The sequence below is a fragment of the Podarcis bocagei genome, assembly GCF_964188305.1.
Source record: "Podarcis bocagei genome assembly, chromosome: 15".
In the NCBI taxonomy this organism is placed as follows: domain Eukaryota; kingdom Metazoa; phylum Chordata; class Lepidosauria; order Squamata; family Lacertidae; genus Podarcis; species Podarcis bocagei.
This window is the reverse complement of record NC_138141.1, coordinates 43,044,355-43,066,842: the sequence shown is the minus strand read 5'-3', so window position 1 is coordinate 43,066,842 and position 22,488 is coordinate 43,044,355. Positions and strand designations below refer to the sequence as shown.

Below are 22,488 nucleotides of genomic sequence, written 5' to 3'. Positions count from 1 at the left end.
GCGAAACGTTCCACCGTTCCACGGAGCTTTGAAGAAGTTGCTCCGCTCCCCAGGCGTGGGCGGGGCCGTAGAGTTCACGGAACGTTGACGGCGCGCTCCGAACCGCGTGGGCTGCGGCCGCCGAGACTTCCGAGCGTTCCACCCCTGTCGCGAACACTCCGTTCCATTTTCCCCGCTGGATGGTTTCCGGGAAAGGGGGTATACCGGGTGGGTGTTGGGATAGATCGCAGTGTTATTTGGTGCATAATAAGGAAGAGGCGCCTCTGGTGTTGGGCAAACAGGTTTGTAGGCTTATTTCGTTTATTTTTAAATGAATGCACCCCCCGCAACAAGAGCCTCCCTCTAACCTGGCGTGTTTTAGTTTCGTTTTTTAAAACAAGGATGGCTAAGATGTACTTAAAAGAAAAGAAAAATACAGGAAAGGGGAGCTTTTTCCATCCCGAGGGCCGCATTCCCTCATGTTGGCGGGGGCGGGCCAGGACAATGGTGGGTGTGGCTAGGGGCAAAAGGGGGTGGGGTGATGGATGTGACTGCATTTCAGCAAAGCAAAGTTCTCTACGCACAGACCTCTCCATCGTTCATTCTCCATCCAGGCAAGAAAGAGACGGATACCGTAAGCACCTTTTAGCGACAAATCCCAGCCGGGCAAAAGCGCCAAAGGAGGGTATGAAGCGTGGCTGGTGGGGGCGTGGCCTACAGAAAAGGGGGCGTGGCCTAAGGAGCATCCGGAAGGCTGTACTGTACAGTGGTACCTCGGGTTACAGATGCTTCAGGTTACAGACTCCGCTAACCCAGAAATATTACCTCGGGTTAAGAACTTTGCTTCAGGATGAGAACAGAAATTGTGCAGGAGGCCCCATTAGCTAAAGTGGTGCTTCAGGTTAAGAACAGTTCCAGGTTAAGTGCTTAACCTGAGGTACCACTGTACTTGGCCCTGGGCCTTAAGTTCCCCATTCATCCTCTATCACCCAGGGTTGCCATATTTCAGAAAGGGCCCAGGGCCGCCCACTGAGCTTCACAGCCTTCCTGATCCTACTCCGATCCTTTATAACTGCTGTTCTTCTAATCCCTGAAAAGGAGATGGTTGTGATATCTCCCTTCTTAGGGCTAGGGTGGAAATGGCCTGAGTTAATATTTAAAACTGTTGAGGAGGAAGGCGAAGGCGGGTAAGCTGTCAAGTTCGATTTGGATCTCAAAACCACCTACAGATCTTGCAAAATGTGGATTAGAAGGCAATGGGGAGTGGAAAGGTTGCCTGCTGTGCCAGAGATCATAGAGTGTAGCCTAGAAAAGGGAATGCTGGAATATAAAACTCTATGCTTCGGGAGGATTGAACGATGGGCACAGGTCTCGCTATCCAAACACTCGCTGTACAAAAATTCACTTATCCAAATCAGTACCCAAACACACTGCAGCTTCAAATATCCAAACAGCCTGCATATATAGTGCCTTATTTTTTGTGTTTTGTTGGTCCATGGCAGCCATTTTCACCAGAAACCACGGCAGGATGGAGCAAGGGGGAGAGATCGGATAAATAAGATTGCATTTTCCCCTTCTTTGCTTGCCTTTTGCAAGATTTCAGTGGGCTTTCCAGGGTTTTCCTGTCATCCTAGCATCAAAATTTAAACCTCTGCTACAAACACCACTAATGACAAAGGCTTCGAACCATGAACATGTGCTTCTTAATTATGGGTAGGCAAACTAAGGCCCGGGGGCCGGATCTGGCCCAATCGCCTTCAAAATCCATCCCATGGATGGTCCGGGAATCAGCGTGTTTTTACATGAGTAGAACGTGTGCTTTTATTTAAAATGCATCTCTGGGTTATTTGTGGGGCTGTGATAGGAATTTTATGGTCTTAGACATATGGTAATGTTCATAAGCGTACCAACCGAGCATATACATAGATCAGCACAGGAAGACCGGCCTGGAACCATTTTGTTTCCTAAACCAGTGTTTCCCAACCGGTGTTCCGCGGCACACTAGTGTGCCGTGAGAAGTTGGCTGGTGTGCCGTGGGAGGGAGGCGGGCGAGTCGGGCGGTGAGAGGCGGCGGCGGCGAGGATCCGCGTCGAGCCGGGGGCGGCTCCGCGGTGGTGGTGCCGAGGTTTCTCTCTCCATTCTCCCCTCACACACACACACAGGAAATAACACAGGATCAGCTGACAGGACCCAGCCAATGGGGCGGCGGCGGGGCAGCGCGTGCAAAAGGGAGGAGCGCGAGACAGCGGACGAGGAGGAGGCCGGCATGTCCGGGCAGCAGCAGCAACAACAGCAGCAGCAACTCCCGGCGACGGCTCCTCAAGCCCCGGGCAACCCTACTCCCTCACCGGCCTCGGCCGCCCTCCTGCTCCACCCGCCGCCGCCTCCCCCGCCGCCGCCGGCCACCTCGGCCCCGCCGCCGCCCCCTCCTCCGCCCGCTATCGCCGCCACCACCACAACAGCCGCCGCCTCAGCTGCCGCCGTCCCTCAGTCCCTCGCTTTGTTGCCTCCTCCCCCCCCCACCCCCAAAGCTTGGAGGTTCCCCGGCAAGGGGGAGGGAAAAAAATTGAAAACTTTCACTTTCGTGCGTCCCTCTCGGCGTGACGCTGCGCGCTGACGTCACGGGGCTGTAATGGTGGTGTGCCGCGAGATTTTTTTCCTCAAACAAGTGTGCCTTTGCCCAAAAAAGTTTGGGAAACACTGTCCTAAACTAAGCAAATGTTTTCTCTGCAAGGTCAAAGTGGGACACCTCCCATTGTCTTCCTTCACAAATCTTGTCTTAAGGCACATTTAAGATATGAATAGGGTGTGAGCCTGTGACCTGGCCCAGCAACTAAGTATTTATCACTACAAAAGAATGGCCGGGCTCCCCAGGCAATCCAATCAAGTAACCTGCCAGACAGGAGATAAACAAGGACAGGAGAAAAACAACATTCAAATTTCTGCTTTAGACTGCCTTTTCTGTGATGTAGGTGTGATGTATCTGAGGGGTGGCCTTAGGTTACACCCCTTCTGTGATGTATGTATGATGTTTCTGGGGGTGGTCTTGATCTACAGGGTGGCAATTTCAAAAGTCTTTATAAGGCCTTGCGCGCCATTTTTCTGGGTTCCTCCTCATCTCCTGTGGGTGAGGGGACCACCCTGTTGCAACAGATCAATAAAGATCAAGCTTACTAGCTGCTTTGCTTCTCAATATTCTCTGGTTGGCCTCTGTTATGCTCTCCCACCAATAGGGAACCTATGTAGTTATCTCACGTTTGGACTACTGCAACGCGCTCTACGTGGGGCTACCTTTGAAGGTGACCCGGAAACTGCAATTAATCCAGAATGCGGCAGCTAGACTGGTGACTGGGAGCGGCCGACAGGACCGCATAACACCGGTTCTGAGAGATCTGCATTGGCTCCCAGTACGTTTCCGAGCACGATTCAAAGTGTTGGTGCTGACCTTTAAAGCCCTAAACGGCCTCAGTCCTGTATACCTGAAGGAGCGTCTCCACCCCCATCGTTCAGCCCGGACATGAGATCCAGCGCCGAGGGCCTTCTGGCGGTTCCCTCATTGCGAGAAGTGAGGTTACAGGGAACCAGACAGAGGGCCTTCTCGGTAGTGGCGCCCGCCCTGTGGAACGCCCTCCCACCAGATGTCAAAGAGATAAACAATTAGCTGACATTCAGAAGACATCTTAAGGCAGCCGTATTCAGGGAAGTTTTTAATGTGTAACGCTGTACTGTTTTTAACACTTGATTGGGAGCCGCCCAGAGTGGCTGGGGAAACTCAGCCAGATGGGCGGGGTGTGTGTATATATATATATATATATATATATAATGAATGGACTCTATGGGCTCTTGGATACCCCATAAGGGAAAAGGGCATTTTTTTGTTTACAACAGGGCATAGGAATTCATTTATATATATTTTTCCAAAATACAGTCCAGCCCCCGCACAAGGTCTGAGGGACAGTGGACCGGCCCCCTGCTGAAAAAGTTTGCTGACCCCTGTTCTTTGTCAATATGGCAACCCATTTGCAAACCTCTGCTCACCTCTTTCAAAGCGTTATTTGAGGGGTCGAACTCTTGCAAAAGGCCGGCTTTTTACGAGGCAGGCCATTTTTATAAAACGCCACCATGAGCTCCTGTGTAGTGTAAACACGGCTGGGCAACCGTTGTGGGTGTGCCAATCACGAGAGCCTTCTGTTCCCTCTGCTGAGAAATTCCTGTTTCAGAATCTAGAAGTGGCAAGACAGGTCTGGCTGTTCCCCATCTCTGGACGACACCACTGTGTTTTGATGCACTGTGCTGATGCCAGCGAGGCCTGGCACGGGCAAGAGAAAACTGGCATCCCTTAGGCTTCAAAACACCCGCCTGTTCTATTCTTTTTGTAAAATTATTCCTTTATGTACCTGACTGTGTTAATTGCTTCGCACGAACATATCTCACAGCAATCTCACAATTGCTATTAAACTGCAGTTTCATATGCAAAAAACCCCCAATTAAACGCAATTCCATTCATTTTTTTAAAAAATGTATATCAAATTCTCTGTATAGAGACAGTTAAAAACAATATATGAAGACAGTTCCATAGATTAAATGCAAATTTTAATCCAAGGCAGATACATTGTACACACGCCAAATATTTAAAGCTGTGCACACACCCCTCCAATAATACTGTAAAGAGACCCCTGACCATTAGGTCCAGTCGTGCCAACTCTGGGGCTGCGGCGCTCATTTCACTTTATTGGCCGAGGGAGCTGGCGTACAGCTTCCGGGTCATGTGGCCAGCATGACTAAGCCGCTTCTGGCGAACCAGAGCAGCACACGGAAACGCCGTTTATTTATCTACTTGCACTTTGATGTGCTTTCAAACTGCTAGGTTGGCAGGAGCAGGGACCGAGGAACGGGAGCTCACCCCGTGGCGGGGATTCGAACCGCCGACCTTCTGATCGGCAAGTCCTAGGCTCTGTGGTTTAACCCACAGCGCCACCTGCGTCCCTTATTTTACCCCTTACAGAGCTACAAATCCCAACACGAACAACAGTTCCCGGTACACTTTGGTGGTGGTAGTGAAATGTGCTTTAAATGTGCGGTGTGTGAACAGCCGAAGAAAATATAGGTTGGCAGTCAACTATGTTTTTTTTTTAATCAAAAGCAGACCCACTTCAAATAACGACAATAGCAAAAGTAGACCCATTGACTTCAATGAGTCTGACTTTGTTGAGGGGTCATTCCTTTCTATGTGCTTACTCTTGAGCAAAGCTTAGCTGAGCACCACCCATAATTCTGCCTCCGGGAATATTGTTTCCACACATAGGCAAGCGTAATCAGTAAATGAATTTAATTGGGCTGTAGCTGTCACCTCATAGGTCCCTGCCCCAATGAGCTTACAAATTACATTTTGACTATGCCAGGTGGAGTGAGAGAGAGTGACTATGGGCAGAGCTGGCATCCACCCCTGCCATCCTTTGCCAGCTCAGCTGATTCCTGCCCTGGATCCACACCCAGGGAGAGAAAAAGTCGTTCCAGTGCTGTGAGTAATGCTGGATCTCTGGGCCTCGCTGCCTTGCCAACATCCCACAATCCCCCTGAAGTATTGTCCAGAATCAAAATACAGTGGTACCTCGGGTTAAGTACTTAACTCCGTTCTTAACCTGAAACTGTTCTTAACCTGAAGCACCACTTTAGCTAATGGGGCCTCCCACTGCCACCACACAATTTCTGTTCTCATCCTGAAGCAAAGTTCTTAACCTGAAGCACTATTTCTGGGTTAGCGGAGTCTGTAACCCAAGGTACCACTGTACTGATAGTCTGCTTTAGAATATGAGACAAGTCAAGGAATCACTGAGAGAGTGCCCCACACAAATGCATGTTATAGTGGTACCTCGGGTTAAGAACTTAATTCATTCTGGAGGTCCGTACTTAACCTGAAACTGTTCTTAACCTGAAATATCACTTTAGCTGATGGGGCCTCCTGCTGCCGCCAGAGCACAATTTCTGTTCTCATCCTGAAGCAAAGTTCTTAACCTGAAGCACCATTTCTGGGTTAGCGGAGTCTGTAACCTGAAGCGTCTGTAACCCGAGGTACCACTGAATAGTGAAATAGGTCTTAAATGCTCCTAGCTATGATACCTATTGCCACCCACCCAATCAGAGGGGTTGAGAAACACTGATTTGCCAAGCTACACTTACCATCCTGGCAAGGTAACAATGCGTCCCAGGTGAGGAAACCTAACCACCCTCATGATCACGTCACCACCACTGTATGTAAGCACTAGGTTATGCCCTCCTGTTAAATAAAACAGCCATCCCCACATGAATTAAGCTTTGTCGAATGCCTGATGCCAGCTTGCAGGTGGTAGCTCAAAATCCACCCTGGCAGTTGGTGGGAAGTTTGTGTGTTCAGGCAGAATCACCTACACTTCCTCCGTTTATCTCTTGATTTCCCTTCACGCCCACTGCTCCGTTGTCTTCCAGTTTCTAAATTGTATGCCCCATGGGGCAGAGACTTGCTGTCTCCTTATTTGCAAAGCGCCACGCTGCAACAATGCACCCATTAAATGTAATCTTTGGGGGAAACATAATCAGATTTTGCCCTAGAGCAGGCCTTACGCAAGGGGCGCAGGTTGCGCTGTGGGTTAAACCACAGAGCCTAGGACTTGTCGATCAGAAGGTCGCCAGTTCGAATCCCCGTGGCGGGGTGAGCTCCCGTTGCTCGGTCCCTGCTCCTGCCCACCTAGCAGTTCGAAAGCACGTCAAAGTGCAAGTAGATAAATAGGTACCGCTCCTTGAGCAGATGTGATAAAGCCAGACATGTCTTTCTAATTAGTTTATTTTCATTTCCTACCTCCACCCTTCCTCCCCACTTAAAATAGCTGCAAACTGCCTTCTTCCCTCCTTAAATGGAAACAAACATGTCAATAAGAAGGCAGTCCTAATTGCCCTGAATTAGTACACACCCAGCTACAAAGCCATCTTTGACTCAGGAACACCATGGGAACACCAACAAGGAGGAAACTACATTCCAAGAATATTAATTTATCCAATCGGGACTGGAAACTTGAGTGGTGAGATGTGATGGGTGTGCCTGAAATATTTCACTCTTTTTTTTTAATTATTGCTTCAGGACAGGGACATCCCAGGTTCAGTCCTCAACATCTGCAGGCAGAGCCAGATGTGTATGAATTAAGTGGCCAAATTTAACGATTTACTCAGTTGCTTCAAGAGAGCAGCTGAACTGACCTGGCAATCTAACACAATGTTCCTCCACCTTGGCTTCCAAGATTTATCATCACTATCACCATCATCAATTAAATTTGTATTCCACCTTTCATATGTAGATCTCAGCATAAGATAAAGTATACAGACACAAAATACAAGATAAAAACAAGAACAATAAACCTCCTAGACTACATCTCTCACCGTCCATCGTAATTGGTCAGCTTAGCCAATGGTCAGTGTTATAAGAATTTTAAGGTCTCAAATATAGAATAAATATTCATAAACGCACACTTATCTAAAGATATGAACCATGTGTCTGAAATAGTAAGGGAGAGCAATCCTGAAGCCGTTTTGACTCTCCCAATGACCTCAAATATTCCTCTGCAGTAAGGGAGAAAGCCTTCCCATTGTCTTTTTGCTTGCAAATCCTGTCTTAAGGGCAAATGTGTGTATGAATAGGGTGAACCTGTGACCAGGACTCAGGAACTATTAACCATCACAAAAGAATGGCCAGACTGCCCAGGAAATGCAATCAGTGACCATTATCAGGTGTCCTGGCGGGCAGGATTTCTGCCGCCTCCTGTGTTGTGTGTATGATGTTTTGGGCAATGGTCTTGGGCTACAGGGCGGGCAATTTCAAAAACCTATATAAGGGCTTGTACACCATTGTTCTGGGTTCTCCTCCCTCCTGTGTGTGGTGAGTGGGGACTCTGTTTCAACAGTTCCTTTAAAAAAGATCAGGCTTCCTAGCCGCTTTGCTTCTCAATATTCTCTGGTTGGCCTCTATTATTTCTCCTACCAATAGGGAGCCCACTTAAGGACTCTATATGGGCTCTGGAATACCCCATAAGCAAAAGGGAGCAGTTTTTCCTATAACAGGGATGATGTGAAATGTAGTCCAACACCATCTGGAGGCGCAAGGTTGCTGTTGTCATCTTGACCATCATGGTCATAGCAACCGCAGGAAATAATAATCCTATACAGTGGTACCTCAGGTTAAGTACTTAGTTCGTTCCGGAGGTCCATACTTAACCTGAAACTGTTCTTAACCTGAAGCACCACTTTAGCTAATGGGGCCTCCTGCTGCCGCCAGAGCACAATTTCTGTTCTCATCCTGAAGCAAAGTTCTTAACCCGAGGTACTATTTCTGGCTTAGCGGAGTCTGTAACCTGAAGCGTATGTAACCTGAGGTACCACTGTACTCTGGTTGTCGTTGGCATCCGTCTGTCTCCAGAGACAATGGAGTCTGCCTTCGGGGGTGAAGTCAGATTGCCGTGCTAGCAGCAGTGAAGTGACCTCCCTGGGGTGCAAGTCTGGGCAGGGGGTCTGGGGGTGCTGGGCTGCCCAGATGACAAACCCCCCCTCTCAGCCTCGCAGATGTGGTCCAGGGGAAAAGCAGAGCGAGATGTTGGGTGCCAGTTTGGCTGCAGGGGTTGGTGGAAAGAGGCGTACAAGGCACCATCCAGTCGTCTTAGGGATCCCACTCTGAATTTGTCTAGGGTTTACTCCTTAGCCTTTTCTTCTCCCAAATATATCCCGCAAGGCAGTGGAGGTTTAGGATCTCCCTTCTCCAAGATGGGCTCCCTTCCCAGGTGGAGGAGCCCCATCTGCCCCTCACTTCCCTCCACAGCAGGGGCAGAAACAGCCTTCTTGGTCTTGACGGATGGACCCACTATTGCTCCTGTCCATTCATTCCGCAGGAGCCTGTCTTTGTATGCAGACAAACTCCCTAATTCACCGAGGGTTTGAGTCCCTACTAGCTACCCTCACTTGGTTGAGCCAGCCAGTTTGAAGCCATTTCCTGGGATGTTGCTGCTGCCGAATGCTGACAGCTTCCAGGAGCCACAGGTGAGAGATGAGAGCAGGGTGGGGACAACCAAAGGTGGACAAATGACCCCAGAAGGAGCATTGAATTTATTTATTATAAATTCAATTAACAACAACAACAAGGTGCCCCAGCAGAGGCACAACCAACAACAACAACAAATTTATTTATACCCCGCCCATCTGGCTGGGTTTCCCCAGCCACTCTGGGCGGCTTCCAACAAAAGATTAAAAATACATTGAAACATCAGTCATTAAAAACTTTCCTAAACAGGGTTGCCTTCAGATGTCTTATAAATGTCAGGTAGCTGTTAATTTCTTTGAGGGTGTTTCACAGGGCGGGCACCACTACCAAGAAGGACATCTGTCTGGTTCGCTGTAACTTCCTTTCTCGCAATGAGGGAACCCCCAGAAGGCCCTTTTTGGAGCTGGACCTCAGTGTCTGGGCTGAGTGACAGGGGTGGAGATGCTCCTTCAGGTCTACTGGACTGACGCCGTTAAGGGCTTTCAAGGTCAGCACCAACACTTTGAATTGTGCTTGGAAACGTACTGGGAGCCAATGTCGGTCTTTCAAGACTGGTGTTATGTGGTCTCAGCGGCCGCTCCCAGTCACCAGTTTAGCTGCCGCATTCTGGGTTAGTTGTAGTTTCCGAGTATACACCTCTATACACTGGTACAGTACTGAAAAACAGTGTTGACCAAAATATGTCTTTACATTTAAACAACAACATCTTAAAATAGGTACGAAAAAGTTTAAAAAGTATAAAGTCAAATATATTTTGAAATAAAATGGTTAAGAGAACTAATACATCCAAAAGCATCCAGATAATTAAAAAAAAAATCGAATCATCCAATTAAACCATTGTAATTTAGCATACAAGCCTCAATAACATTTATCTTCGGCTTTTGGACCCCCACCGCAAATCGTGTAACTGTCTGTCACGAATTTGTCAGAATCAGACAACAAATATGTGATTTCTGTTTGATCATCACCATCAGGTATCTTAACTATGTCAGGAAAAAACCTTTGCCCTTGGGTCAGAATACAAGAAGCAGTGTATAAATGATGATAAAGATCTTCTGCTGCTTGGGCACTAAACATTGGCGCTGTTCTACTGGAATTTTTTCTGCAACGTGCCTCTAAATATTCTGACGGCGTCATCTGAAGCCGCAAAGCCAGAAAGGCTTTCTAAACGAACTAACCGGTAAATCATGTAGGTAAATCTCAAATCCATGTAATAACTTAAGAAAATGTAACTGTGACAAGAACGGTTTATGGAATGCTTGTTGATCTCGCTGAGCATAGAAATAACTCAGCTTATATTATCTCTCTCTCTCTCTCTCTATATATATATATACCGGTATATATGTATATATATGAGTCTGAGTGAGGGCCTGTTTTTAAGAACCTGCAGAAGTATATCAAAAGCAAACATTTGCTCTTCACAATTTGCTACCCAAGTAGTCTCTCTGTGCAGCTGTAGCTTCCATATTAAGAAGTTTAAAACAATACATAAACAAAACCATTAAAATAGAAGAGTGTACGGGCAGAATTCCAGTCTCCGCTTTAATACTAGCTGCCGGTGGGAAAACCAAGTAATATTTTGAGGATTTTGTTTTGAATAATTTCCAGTTGACTGGAGGGTCAGATTCCCCAAACTACATTGACCTGGAATGACTTTCCTTCAGACAGTTTTGTACCAGCCAAAGAGACTTTATTATTTTTAGTGATTGTTGTGCTCCTTCATTTAGATCAGCCTTCTCCAAATTGGTGCCCTCCAGATGGTTTCAACTACAAATCCCATCAGCCATTGTGGCCAATAGATAGGGATGATGGGAATTGTAGTCCATCAACATCTGTAGGGCACTGAGTTGGAAACGGTTGGTTTACATCAGGCGTGCCCAAGCTTGGCCCTCCAGCTGTTTTGGGACTACAACTCCCATCATCCCTAGCTAACAGGACCAGTGGTCATGGATGATGGGAGTTGTAGTCCAAAACAGCTGGAGGGCTGAGTTTGGGGATGCCTGGTTTACATCATTATTTGTTGTTGTTGCTGTATATCATGACACATCTTAATAAACTACTGGTAGAGGGCTCAATGCATTTAGCCATTATCTACCTTTATCTCTCCTGATTCCTGACTTAAAACTCATACTGTGGGATTTACTAAAGGAGTAAATTTGCTGGTTCTGGGTCTCTATGAGTGTTTACTCCCCCAGGTTACAGATCTGCTTGGGGCGATAGCTTAGGACAGTGTTTCCCAAACGTTTTTGGGCAACGGCACACCTGCTTACCAGAAAAAAATCTCGCGGCACACCACCATTAAAGCCCCGCCCCCGTGACGTCAGCGCGCAGCGTCACGCCGGGAGGGACGCACAAAAATGAAAGTTTTTTCCCTCCCCCTTGCCGGGGTGGGAGGAGGCAGCAGAGCGAGGGCAGCTGAGGCGGCGGCGGCAGCTGAGGCGGCGGCGGCTGCGATAGCGGGCGGAGGAGGAGCCGTCGCCGGGAGTTGCTGCTGCTGCTGTTGCTGCTGCTGCCCGGACATGCCGGCCTCCTCCTCCTCCGCTGTCTCGCGCTCCTCCCTTTTGCGCGCGCTGCCCCGCCGCTCGGCACGACCACCGCGGAGCCGCCCCGGCTCGACGCGGATCCTCCCTGCCGCCTCTCGCCGCCGCCTCTCGCCCGCCTCCCTCCCACGGCACACCAGCCGGTGTCTCACGGCACACTAGTGTGCCGCGGAACACCGGTTGGGAAACACTGGCTTAGGAGCCAAGAGAGACCACAGACAATGTGTTTCTGCTCTGTGAATCATATCCCTGAATGGAGAGAAATATGCTAATTTCAGGAGATGAGAAGCTGTGTTGTAGTGGAGGGGGAATGTGGGCCCAGAAAGTAATATGGGCTGGCATGCCAGGCTAATTGACGGACCCCCTTGCCTTGGCAACTGAATGCAGAGATAATGACATTTCCAAGTTCATTTGTGGCAGATTAGCATAGGCTCAGAGAGTGAGGAAAAAAGAATCAAGCAGAGGCTAGGTACTACTTTTTCTTTTCTTTAATGCGGTTCCTACTTCACACCAGCTGCTCAGATGGTGACGCTTCTTTGCAAGACCCTTTGCATTTCTCATTAAAAGCTAAAGGTTGCATTTTGTCAGACTGAAGCTCTTCTGTCAAAGCTCAAATGTGTTTTACGAGTTGAGTAAGTAAACACCACCGACTCCCAGGAGATTGCAGTCGTGCTGATCCTAATAACCGCTGGGTATTGTGAGGCCTTACTGCTGTTTCGGGGAGTGTGTGTGAATGATAACCGATAAATTAAGTTGCCTTAATTTTTCAGAGCATCCTTGGGGTATGTGCGAGAGGCTATATATTTGAGGTTTCTCTCCCTCTCTCCACTTCTAGGATGAATCTAAAAACATTCCTGTTTGCTCACAGGGCATTTCCTAACTGAAAGACATTGTTCCTGGCAACCTGCAATTATTAACTGCGAGAGCAAACAATTGGCTTTGTTCTTAAGTTTTAATCACCAACACGCTTCCTGCCCTGGGCTCCTTCAGGAGGAAGGGCGGGATATAAGTTGAATATACATAAATAAAAATAATCATGCAGAGCGGCCGCCAAGACCATATAACACTGGTCTTGAAAGACCTACATTGACTCTCAGTATGTTTCAGAGTACAATTCAAAGTGTTGGTGCTGACCTTTAAAGCCCTAAAAGGCTTTGGCTCAGTATATCTGAAGGAGCGTCTCCACCCCCATCGTCCAGCCTGGATGCTGAGGTCCAGCGCCGAGGGCCTTCTGGCGGTTCCCTCCGTGCGAGAAGTGAGGTTACAGGGAACAAGGCAGAGGGCCTTCTCGGTGGTGGCGCCTGCCCTGTGGAACGCCCTCCCACCAGATGTCAAAGAGAACAACAACTACCAGACTTTTAGAAGACATCTGAAGGCAGCCCTCTTTAGGGAAGCTTTTAATGTTTGATGTTTTATTGTGTTTTTAATTTTTTGGGGGAGCCACCCAGAGTGGCTGGGGAAGCCCAGCCAGATGGGTGGGGTATAAATAATAAATTATTATTAGTAGTATTAAATTATAATAAGCTGCCACGGCGAGTCCCTACACTTCAGAATTTGCTGCAACGCCACTGAGATCAAAGTACTCACAAAGGCAGAAGAGCAGTGTTTGGTTAAGACGCTGGCAACCCTTGCCGGCAGAGGGAGGCCAGTTCCAGATTCTGAAACAGAGAAAAGGTTTGTAATAATAATAATTAATAATAATTTATTATTTATACGCCGCCCATCTGGCTGAGTTTCCCCAGCCACTCTGGGCAGCTTCCAATCAAGTGTTAAAAACAATACAGCATTAAATATTAAAAACTTCCCTAAACAGGGCTGCCTTCAGATGTCTTTTAAAGAGAAGATAGCTGCTTATTTCCTTCACATCTGAAGGGAGGGCGTTCCACAGGGCGGGTGCCACCACCGAGAAGGCCCTCTGTCTGGTTCAAGGTGGAGCAAGGTGCTTCTGTAGCTACCGGAGCTGTAACTTCGCCAAAGGCTATTGTGCGGCATGTGAGGGCTTGCACGAAGCAGCTGGATGTGTTTGGAAATTTTCTATAAAGAGACGTCTCCCTGGAGCAATGTGAGGTGTTTGGTTTTTGAAAAAAAACAACACGTACAGGCAAATACCAGAAGCAGTAAGAGCAATCATAGCTGTGGCGTAAGGAAATTGGAAGAGCTTGGCTGCAGGAACAGGGTCAAAGGGAGCCCATATATTCCAGGATCCTGTTCTCACAGTGGCCCCCAGATGCCCCCAAGCAGGACCTGGGGGCCACAGCAACTCTCCCTGCTTGTGATTTAGAGGCCTATTGCCTCTGAAAGTGGAGCAGGCAGAACGAAGCCATCATGGCTGTTGCAGAAAAATTAAAGGTTGGCTTTTGCTGCCCAGTTGCCTAAGAGACTGAGTCCCCAAAGTCCATGATTGGCCAGAGAAGAATGGATGGAGGCAAAATCCAGTGAAAGCAAGGCAGATCTTTATTTTTCTGTTGCAACAGAGTCCCTCCACCCCCTTGCAAGGAGGTGAGCTACCCAGAACAAAGATGTGTTGAAAGTAAAGACTTTCGGCACTGTCCATGTTGTTGTTTAGTTGTTTAGTCGTGTCTGCCTCTTCGTGACCCCCTGGACCAGAGCACGCCAAGCACTTCTGTCTTCCACTGCCTCCCGCAGTTTGGTCAAACTCATGCTGGTAGCTTCAAGAACACTGTCCAACCATCTTGTCCTCTGTTGTCCCCTTCTCCTTGTGCCCTCCATCTTTCCCAACATCAGGGTCTTTCCCAGGGAGCCTTCTCTTCTCATGAGGTGGCCAAAGTATTGGAGCCTCAGCTTCACGATCTGTCCTTCCAGTGAGCACTCAGGGCTGATTTCCTTCAGAATGGAGAGGTTGGATCTTCTTGCAGTCCATGGGACTCTCAAGAGTCTCCTCCAGCACCAGAATTCAAAAGCATCAATTCTTTGGCGATCAGCCTTCTTTATGGTCCAACTCTCACTTCCATACATCACTACTGGGAAAACCATAGCTTTTACTATACGGACCTTTGTTGGCAAGGTGATGTCTCTACTTTTTAAGATGCTGTCTAGGTTTGTCATTGCTTTTCTTCTTTTAATTTCGTGACTGCTGTCACCATCTGCAGTGATCATGGAGCCCAAGAAAGTAAAATCTCTCACTGCCTCCATTTCTTCCCCTTCTATTTGCCAGGAGGTGATGGGACCAGTGGCCATGATCTTCATTTTTTTGATGTTGAGTTTCAGACCATATTTTGCACTCTCTCTTTCACCCTCAATAAAAGGTTCTTTAATTCCTCCTCACTTTCTGCCATCAAGGTTGTGTCATCTGCATATCTGAGGTTGTTGATATTTCTTCTGGCAATCTTAATTCCGGCTAGGGATTCATCCAGCTCAGGCTTTCGCATGATGAATTCTGCATATAAGTGAAATAAGCAGGGAGACAATATACAGCCTTGTCATACTCCTTTCCCCGTTTCCCAGGACATGTCCCCTTTTTCATGGGTATGTAAAACAAGAGTCATCATAGCGATCCATGGTTAAAAGTAGAAGTCAGCAAATGTGTCCTCTTTTTTGCTCTTCAAAACATGGCAACCCTAGAAATACCATAGTTCTTGAATCCAGGTTACCGTCCCACCCTATTCATACACAAATATGCCCTTTAAACAGAATTTGAAGGATTTGGAAGTGTAAGAAAAATTGAGAAAGGTTTCTCTTCTGCAGAGGAAAGATTCAGAGTGATTAGGAGAGCCGGGATGGCATTTTGGGATTGTTCTGTGTGCTAAAAATAATGTGTAATTTTTTCAGGGAATATTTCCTAAATTTTGAAGGATTGGTTTCCTGTGGAGTGTGTGTATGTTTTGTGTGTGTACCCTAAATATTATAACAGTGGCTGTGAAGGATGGGGGAAAAAATCCCTCTTCAGCCTGTGAGAAAAGAAAATAGCAATTTATAGTAGTAGTAATAATAATAATAATAATAAATTTTTATTTATACCCTGCCCTTCCCGGTTCAGAAAACCGGGCTCAGGGCGGCTAACAACAAATTTAAAACACTTAGTTGATGCAACAAAAAACAGCATAAAATACAGTATAAAACACGAATAACAATAAATTCAGAATTCAAAAATCAATTTAGGGGGGAAATCCATCCAATAAACCTCCAATTTATTGTAGAAGAACAAGCAACTGGATCTATCATGGAGCAGCTTTGAAGCGACAAGGATATAAAAAGGATATAAAGGTTTATTCAAAATGTGGCAAGCTTCCTAATTACACAAACATTTAGCCAAGAATATAAAACCAATAGAAGCTAATAGCTAAATTCTAATTACCCATTAATACATTCAAAAGAAGCAGAGTTGCTAGGGGGAAGTAAAAATCCAGCCAGATTCAGAGGACATAACGCCCAGGCACATTGCACTAATTAATCAAACCAGCACAAGGCTAATTTCACCTGGGCAAGGTAAATTATTGACTGTGGCTAGTAGCTATTGGCAGGGGACCTCAGATTCTTGTTTGGCTATAGGTGGCCTTGGTCAAGCGATACATCTTGTCTCTGCCAACGCTTGGGCTGCTAAGTTTTGACTGCAGCTTGGTCTGCCAGCTGAGTTATGTTGCTGCTAAAGGCAGAAGAGCGGGTGGAGGCAATAAAGGTTGGCAACCCTGAGGCCCATCATTTTAAGTGGCACCCTCTGCTGCATCCCACAGAACTTGCGCCAGAGGGTGTGACACAACGGCTGGGAATTGCAGCGTGTGAGAGTGATCGCATGTTCAGGTCCTGTTTGCGGGTTTCCTCAAAGGCATTTGGTTGGCCGAAGTGAGAAGAGGATACTAGACTAAATGGGTCATTGTCCAGACTGTTATAAGAAAAACTGCTCCCTCTTGCTTACGGGGTATTCCAGAGCCCATATAGAGTCCTTAAGTGGGTTCCCTATTGGTAGGAGAAATAATAGAGGCCAACCAGAGAATAACTGAGAAGCAAAGCGGCTAGGAAGCCTGATATTTATTGAAGGAACTGTTGCAATAGGGTCCCCACTCACCACACACAGGAAGGACGAGAACCCAGAACAATGGTGTGCAAGCCCTTATATTTGTTGTTGTTTAGTCGTTTAGTCGTGTCTGCCTCTTCGTGACCCCCTGGACCAGAGCACGCCAGGCACACCTGTCTTCCACTGCCTCCCACAGTTTGGTCAAACTCATGCTGGTAGCTTCGAGAATACTGTCCCACCATCTCGTCCTCTGTTGTCCCCTTCTCCTTGTGCCCTCCATCTTTCCCAACATCAGGATCTTTTCCAGGGAGTCTTCTCTTCTCATGAGGTGGCCAAAGTATTGGAGTCTCAGCTTCAGGATCTGTCCTTCCAGTGAGCACTCAGGGCTGATTTCCTTCAGAATGGAGAGGTTTGATCTTCTTGCAGTCCATGGGACTCTCAAGAGTCTCCTCCAGCACCAGAATTCAAAAGCATCAATTCTTTGGTGATCAGCCTTCTTTATGGTCCAGCTTTCACTTCCATACATCACTACTGGAAAACCATGGCTTTAACTATACGGACCTTTGTTGGCAAGGTGATATCTCTGCTTTTTAAGATGCTGTCTAGGTTTGTCATTGCTTTCCTCCCAAGAAGCAGGCGTCTTTTAATTTCATGACTGCTGTCACCATCTGCAGTGATCATGGAGACCAAGAAAGTAAAATCTCTCACTGCCTCAATTTCTTCCCTTTCTATTTGCCAAGAGGTGATGGGCCCAGTGGCCATGATCTTTGTTTTTTTGATGTTGAGCTTCAGACCATATTTTGCACTCTCTTATATCCCTTAAATAGACTTTTGAAATTGCCCGCCCTGTAGCCCAAGACCACCTTCCCTCAAAACATCATACATACATCACAGAAGGAGGCAGAAATCCTGCCCAACAGGACACCTGATAATGGTCACTGATTGCATTACCTGTGCAGTCTGGCAATTCTTTTGTGATGGTTAATAGTTCCTAAGTCCAGGTCACAGGCTCACCCTATTCAGACACAAATTTGCCCTTAAGACAGGATTTGCAAGCAAAAAGACAATGGGAAGGCTTTCTCCCTTACTACAGAGGAATATTTGAGGTCATTGAGAGAGTCAAAATGGCTTCAGCATTGCTCTCCCTTACTATTTCAGACACATGGTTCATATATTTAGATATGGGTGTGTTAATAATAATAATAATAATAATAATAATAATAATAATAATAATAATAAATTTATACCCCGCCCATCTGGCTGAGTTTCCCCAGCCACTCTGGGCGGCTTCCAATTGAATGTTAAAAACAATACAGCATTAAATATTAAAAATATTAATGAATATTTATTACATATTTGAGACCTTAATTTTTTTGTAACATGATCCAACAGGTTGATCTCATCTAATATGAAGAAACAAGCCTCCTTCTTAACTTTCCTGACCATCTCCAAGCACCCCACCTCTGCACACCCACAGAATATTGCATATATACAGAATCACCTCTCTCTTAGGCAAGCAACAGAAGCTTCATCTGTCATGTCTGGCTATTAAGAGGGTGGCTTTTTTTGTTTGTTAAGAGGCAGCTGGTGGGCGGAACTGGGGACGATATGGATATGTGTCAGAGGGTTTAGTCTCCCAGCCCCACCGTCCCATCTTCAGAACCCCCTTTTTGTCCGTCTCCGTAAGTCCTCTTTATGGGGAGGGCATGGCTGTCTGGTCTTTTAGTAGGTCTGCTCCAGCTTAAGAGATGGAAACGCTGCAACATTTTGTTGTTGTTCCATTTGTTATTGTCATCATCTCACGAAGTGATGCCACATGCAATGCAACATAGCATGCTCATTACACGGGCGTTGAATTATCCTGTTCATAACTGATGCAAGAAGGTGAGAAGAATGTAAGGAAGACTGTAAGGAAGACTGGATCAGGCCAGTGGCCTATCTAGCCCTGAATCTTGGTCTCACGGTGGCCAATCAGATGCCATCAGTTGTTATTAATTGTACTTTATTATTAACAGCTATGATAACACCATTGTAAATATCAGTTACAAGAACTCTGTTGGCAACATCAATAAGATTAATAACAACAGGTCTCTGAATACTTGGGAAGCCCATGATTCATAAGTACACCTGGATCTGCAAACATACAAATGCGTGAGTCAAAAGAAATGATTCTTAATGGGAAAAGTTACAAAGCATATGCTTAAATCACCATATCTTTGAAAACAAAACAAGCAAACCCTTTAAAAAAAAGTGTTTCCCCCAGCTTGAGCTGAAAGGCACTCTGCCCATGCTCAGAAACGCTGGTGGCTGTCATATATGCATATGCATCAAAAAATATTAAGGGGCTCAGAAATGCTTTTAAATAAGTATATGAAAGTATTCTCGCACCAACGGAAAAGGAAGGCAAGCACTCTGTAATTTCGTATAGCGACCATTCACTTTTTTCTTGATAGTGTTTGACTTGTAAAAAGCTTAAATAAAACGTTTCTTTATTTTTTAAATAAAAAGTACGCACACATTTCCCTCACCGCTCCAAGAATTTCGCGCAGTCTCAAGAACCCATTGAGAAAAAGGAAAACTCCGAGGAATCCCCGCCCCCAGGAGGGAGGGGGTCGGAGTGGGCGTGGCCTTATCGCGCCATCTCCCCCGCCCCCTCCTTCCCCATTGGCTGCTCCCATTCCCCCTCCCTCCGCGCGGTCCTCCAGCATCCCAGAATGCCGCCGTTCCCGGAAGTGGCGCGCTTTCCCTCAAGCGAGAGAGAGAGAGAGAGAGAAGAAGAGAGGAGGCGGGTGACCAGTCGAGCGTCGCGGGGCAGGCCGGGATGGAGGAGGACGAGCTGGACTTGGCCGACGAGCTGGAGGCCGCCCTGCAGCTGGCGCCGGAGGTGCAGCTGGCCATCGAGCAGGTGAGGGAGACCCGGGCGGGAGAAGGTGAGGGAAAGGGGGCGGGGCTGTGCATGCTAATGTGGGAGTTCGGGGTAGGCGGGGCTCCCGTAGTCCCTCAGCGATTGGACGGAGTGTAAGGAGGCGGGGCTATGTATGCTAATATGGGGCTTTGTGGTGGGAGGAGGCGCCTGTATCTCCAAAGCGATTGGGTGAAGTGTGAGTAAGGGGCGGGGCTCTGTATGCTAATATGTGGGTTCTGTGTGGGGAGGGGCTGTAGGGAGTGGGGGGCTGCTTTAAATTGAGGGGGGTCTGTTTGGGTGTCTTTGAGGAGAGGGTCGTTGTGGGGGTGCTGCTTCTTTTTTGGGGGGGTCGTGATGTTTTTTCTTCTGTATTGAATTTTTCTATACTTACCTTCGTTGTAAATGATCGTTTACGTCAGTATTTTAAACCAATAAAGATTTACCATGAAAAATAATAATTTGGGGAGGGGGGGTCAAGTGCTGGTTGAATGACAGGCTGCTGGATAGGAGACCCCCTGTCCATAGGGCAGCAGTTTCTTATTTATTTGCTGCATTTATATCCCACCCTTTTTATATATTGAGCTCAAGGTGATGTACATTAGTATTGTTGTTTAGTCGTGTCCGCCTCTTCGTGACCCCCTGGACCAGAGCACGCCAGGCACTCCTGTCTTCCACTGCCTCCCGCAGTTTGGTCAAACTCATGCTGGTAGTCAAAATAAAAAAAATTCCTTCCAGTAGCACCTTAAAGACCAACTAAGTTAGTTCTTGGTATGAGCTTTCGTGTGCATGCACACTTCTTCAGAAACACACGAAAGCTCATACCAAGAACTGCATGCACACGAAAGCTCATACCAAGAACTAACTTAGTTGGTCTTTAAGGTGCTACTGGAAGGAATTTTTTTTATTTTGACTATGGCAGACCAACACGGCTACCTATCTGTAACTGGAATCATGCTGGTAGCTTCGAGAACACTGTCCCACCATCTTGTCCTCTGTCGTCCCCTTCTCCTTGTACCCTCCATCTTTCCCAACATCAGGGTCTTTTCCAGGGAGTCTTCTCTTCTCATGAGGTGGCCAAAGTATTGGAGTCTCAGCTTCAGGATCTGTCCTTCCAGTGAGCACTCAGGGCTGATTTCCTTCAGAATGGATACGTTTGATCTTCTTGTAGTCCATGGGACTCTTAAGAGTCTCCTCCAGCACCATAATTCAAAAGCATCAGTTCATCAGCTCTTTATGGTCCAGCTCTCACTTCCATACATCACTACTGGGGAAACCATAGTACTATACGGACCTTTGTCAGCAAGGAGATGTCTCTGCTTTTTAAGATTCTGTCTAGGTTTGTCATTGTGTACATTAGTATTGTGATTATTTATTAAATTGTGGCTCAGGGAGCAACTGGGTTCTGTGTACAGTGGTACCTCTGTATACGAACGGGATCTGTTCTGGAGCCCCGTTCGCATCCAGAAGCAAACGCAACTAGCGACGGCACGTCTGCGCACGCTCATGTCGCTTTTCACCGCTTCTGCGCATGCGCGTGACGTCATGTTGAGCGTCTGCATATGCACAAGCAGCGAAACCCGGAAGTAATGCACTCCGTTACTTCCAGGTTTCCGCGGAGCGCAACTCGAACATGCTCAACCCGAAGCGCATTCAACCCGAGGTATGACTGTACAGTGGTACCTCGGGTTACAGACGCTTTGTATGTGTGTTTAGAACAGGGGAGGGGAGAGAGTTTGTCATGGGCATGACACGCATGCAGCCAAAGAATTCAGTTTGCAAATGCGCCCCCAAAGGTTGACTCTCCCCACCCAAAGGTTGACGCAATGGTTGCAGAGTGAAGGATTTAAATGCCAAAGGAGGTCAGTGTGACCTGGCTGCGTTTACTTGGTCAGATAAAGAGCAGGGAGCGGAATGGGTTTAAGGACCGTTCCCCATTAAAACAGACAGAACCTGCTTGGGGCCTTAGTTCGGTGGTAACAGTACTGTAGCATAAAAGTAAGGGGAAACAAGCAAGATGCAGCAAACAACTCATACCATTCAAAACAAACGCGTAGTGATTCAAGATTAGGAGGGACAGGAGGGCACTGGGATTGGAAGCAGATAGTGGGAACGTGTTTGCATGATGCCGGAGTCAGTAAGGTGAGGCTGATCTGGATTGGAGAAGATTTTGCTGGTGAAGCAGAATTTGGGAAGGATGGAGGGAGAGGTAGGGGAGCATGAAGCAGCCTCTGTGCAGGCCAGGGTGGGATCCTGACCCCTGTCTTCCAGCCTCTCCATAACCAAGGAAGGAAGGAATGTGATCCACACCCCACAAACCACTGCACAGCCTCTCTGTTTTTACCATGGTGCTGGACATTTGTTGTTTTTGGCACAGCGTGTGTGTTGCTGTGTTCCTTTTCGTCTTTTATTTGAATTGCTATGGTTTGAGGTTTTAATGTAAGTCACATTTATTTATTTATTTATTTCATTTATAATCCCATCTTTTTCTCCAAGGAGCTCAAGGTTCTCTCTCTCATTTAATGCCCACAAAACCCCTGTGAGGTGGGTTAGGCTGAGAGGCAGTATGACTTGACCAGGGTCACCCAGTGAGTTCCATGGCCAAGCGGGAATTTGAACCCCAGTGTCTCCCAGGTCATAGTCCAACACTCCACGCCGTACAGGCTCTTTTGTAAGAAAAACAACTAACACATACAGTTAATAATAGTAACTTCCGTTCCTTTTCTTGACCCCTAGGTTTTTCCGAGTCAAGATCCGTTGGACCGAGCTGACTTCAACGCTGTGGAGTACATCAACACGCTTTTCCCGACCGAGCAAGTTAGTGCATGGCGACACAATTGTGAAAAACAGTTTCTTCTTTTACCCTGTTTTCTGCTGGTAGATTCATAAGAGATTCACAAAACAATAGTAAAACATTGGAGAGTTTCCCTTGCCTCCTAACAGGGGTGATCAAGTTCTGGGGTCCATCGATGGTTCATCCATTGCCTTCTAAATATCTTTTATCGAGGGCATTTCTGCAAAAGACAAATAAAAGCTG

General features: G+C 47.0%; 1 protein-coding gene and 2 long non-coding RNA genes across 5 annotated transcripts in view; 2 read left to right on the top strand and 1 right to left on the bottom strand.

Annotated features, from left to right (window-relative positions):
- Nucleotides 1–75: 75 nt before the first annotated feature.
- Nucleotides 76–22,488, top strand: part of VPS53 (VPS53 subunit of GARP complex) — a 64,544-nt gene continuing 42,131 nt past the window's right edge. The window contains exons 1-3 of one of the 2 annotated variants that reach the window (XM_081172031.1): nt 76–281; nt 8,889–9,036; nt 22,188–22,268. In XM_081172031.1, the coding sequence (XP_081028157.1) occupies nt 8,995–9,036; nt 22,188–22,268 (123 nt within the window). In that variant the 5' untranslated portion in view covers nt 76–281; nt 8,889–8,994. Of the gene's footprint in view, nt 282–8,888; nt 9,037–19,225; nt 19,455–22,187; nt 22,269–22,488 lie in introns of those variants that run through there. The other variant, XM_081172032.1, reaches the window with a different exon arrangement.
- On the bottom strand, nt 9,079–19,124 carry LOC308574417. Of its 2 annotated transcripts, none has more exons than XR_014002488.1 (3): nt 19,065–19,124; nt 13,165–13,235; nt 9,079–9,682 (listed from the first exon to the last, which is right to left on the bottom strand). It is a non-coding gene; the product is annotated as an uncharacterized lncRNA (long non-coding RNA). The 2 variants fall into 2 exon arrangements; XR_014002489.1 differs by having other exon boundaries at nt 19,078–19,124.
- On the top strand, nt 10,381–11,112 carry LOC308574466. Its single transcript, XR_014002511.1, has 2 exons — nt 10,381–10,883; nt 11,027–11,112. It is a non-coding gene; the product is annotated as an uncharacterized lncRNA (long non-coding RNA).